Source organism: Priapulus caudatus, unplaced genomic scaffold (genome assembly GCF_000485595.1).
Source record: "Priapulus caudatus unplaced genomic scaffold, Priapulus_caudatus-5.0.1 Scaffold83, whole genome shotgun sequence".
Classification (NCBI taxonomy): Eukaryota; Metazoa; Priapulida; class Priapulimorpha; order Priapulimorphida; family Priapulidae; genus Priapulus; species Priapulus caudatus.
In genome coordinates this window covers 6,352-7,947 of record NW_014577144.1, presented here as the reverse complement: position 1 = coordinate 7,947, position 1,596 = coordinate 6,352, and the positions used below count along the sequence as shown (strand labels likewise).

General features: G+C 46.1%; 1 protein-coding gene across 3 annotated transcripts in view; it reads left to right on the top strand.

Moving 5' to 3' along the window:
- Nucleotides 1-537: 537 nt before the first annotated feature.
- Nucleotides 538-1,596, top strand: part of LOC106804683 — a 2,978-nt gene continuing 1,919 nt past the window's right edge. The window contains exons 1-2 of one of the 3 annotated variants that reach the window (XM_014805961.1): nt 538-840; nt 1,089-1,594. In XM_014805961.1, coding sequence (XP_014661447.1) covers nt 543-840; nt 1,089-1,594 — 804 coding nt within the window. In that variant the 5' untranslated portion in view covers nt 538-542. Of the gene's footprint in view, nt 844-1,088; nt 1,595-1,596 lie in introns of all 3 variants that reach the window. The other 2 variants (XM_014805959.1, XM_014805960.1) reach the window with 2 other exon arrangements.

The window sequence follows — 1,596 nt, the reverse complement described above, 5'->3', positions numbered from 1 at the left end:
GAGCACGATGTTGAAACAGGTCCGTGTGTAAGAATATCTTCGCCAGAAATGCGTTTGCTGACCACAGCCATCTCTCAGGAAACGTGTTCGTTTGTTGTCATGTGACGTCAGTCGTGACGTTTCACGTGACCCGCGTGACGTTTTTGGTGGAAACAAAAGACATGCGCAGTGACCCTGCGCACTGGCGCAACGATCATCTTTTTCCACGGCTGCCTTTTCTAATGGCACACCGGTATTTTTCGCTGTTTACCAAGTTTCCCAAACTGTTACCGGTTTTTCAAGTTATCGGTGAGCAAGAATCAGTGACCAGGGCGGTGACAAGGATCAGTCACACAGGTTCTCTGATTTTATCATTCTGTTACAGCGTTGCGCTGGAAGCATGTGACATTCAGCACAGCAAATAAAACGTATTTAAGTAATAAAAACAAATATAAATCTACAAAAAAACTTCTCATTTCGCCGATTTGTAACAAGCGCTAGTTCTTAGAGGAAATTTCATCAACTTAAAGGAAATTGAGAGCAGTGGAGGCCGGAGGGGAATTATGGTGCGGAAGAATATAGGGCACGGTCTATCCCGGTTTAGCCGGTATTTTTCGCTGTTTACCAAGTTATCCGTGAACAAGGTGACAAGGATCAGTCACACTGTGCTCTCATACTTAAGCGTCATGGCGGACGGGTGTACGATCAGGGATACTATCGAATCAGATCTGCCGCATATCATGAAATGGTGGGCAGGGGATTTTCAGGAAGACTTCGCGCTTGAGACGCTTGAGATCATGGTGAACTACGGAGAAGGCGGTGGAGCTTCCACGGCAGTGTTACCCAGCGGGGAACCAGTAGGTTCGTATATATACGTTCTAAACATAAATTATACCTCGTAGAAGCATAGATATAGAATAAACAAGATAGCAATATAGAATAACCGTTGCGGTGGAGTTGGCTATCTTTGTTTATTCTATATCTATAGTAGAAGCTGATTTTGCGGCAAACTGCCAGGGATGATTGCTCTGTGGCAAGCTACGCGATCAATGCAAAACGTACACAATTATAAGAAGATGGTGATCACTAGATCTGGTATCTGTTTGCAGGTTTTCTGAACTGTGATGTAGTTGGTGACGATGCCTTCTGCGGTCACTTCATAGTACGTAGCGACATGAGACGGAGAGGAATAGGAAGTATGTTACTGAAGCGCATACTTGAGCACGCCGGCCACCGTAACATGGGAATTAACTCCATGATGTACCGCGTAGATCTTTATAAGAAGATCGGATTTACGACCGAGTCGTTCATTACTACCTCACGGTACTGCACCGTCGATCACGCCAAGCTCGCAGCATCCCTGAAGCTGGAAGATGATGCTAATATCATAGTGAAGCCATACAGCGAGGAGATGCTGCAAGCTGTACTCGACTACGACAAGTCCATCGCTGGGCACGACCGCGGAGACTATCTGCGACCCTACATACAGGCCTATAAGAAGCTGACGTTTGTAGCGACAGATGCTGAAGGCAAGGTCACGGGTTTTGTTATTGCCACCAACATGGTCGGCAACATAAATTATAGCATCTTCCCACTCTATGGTGACACGGAGCAGGT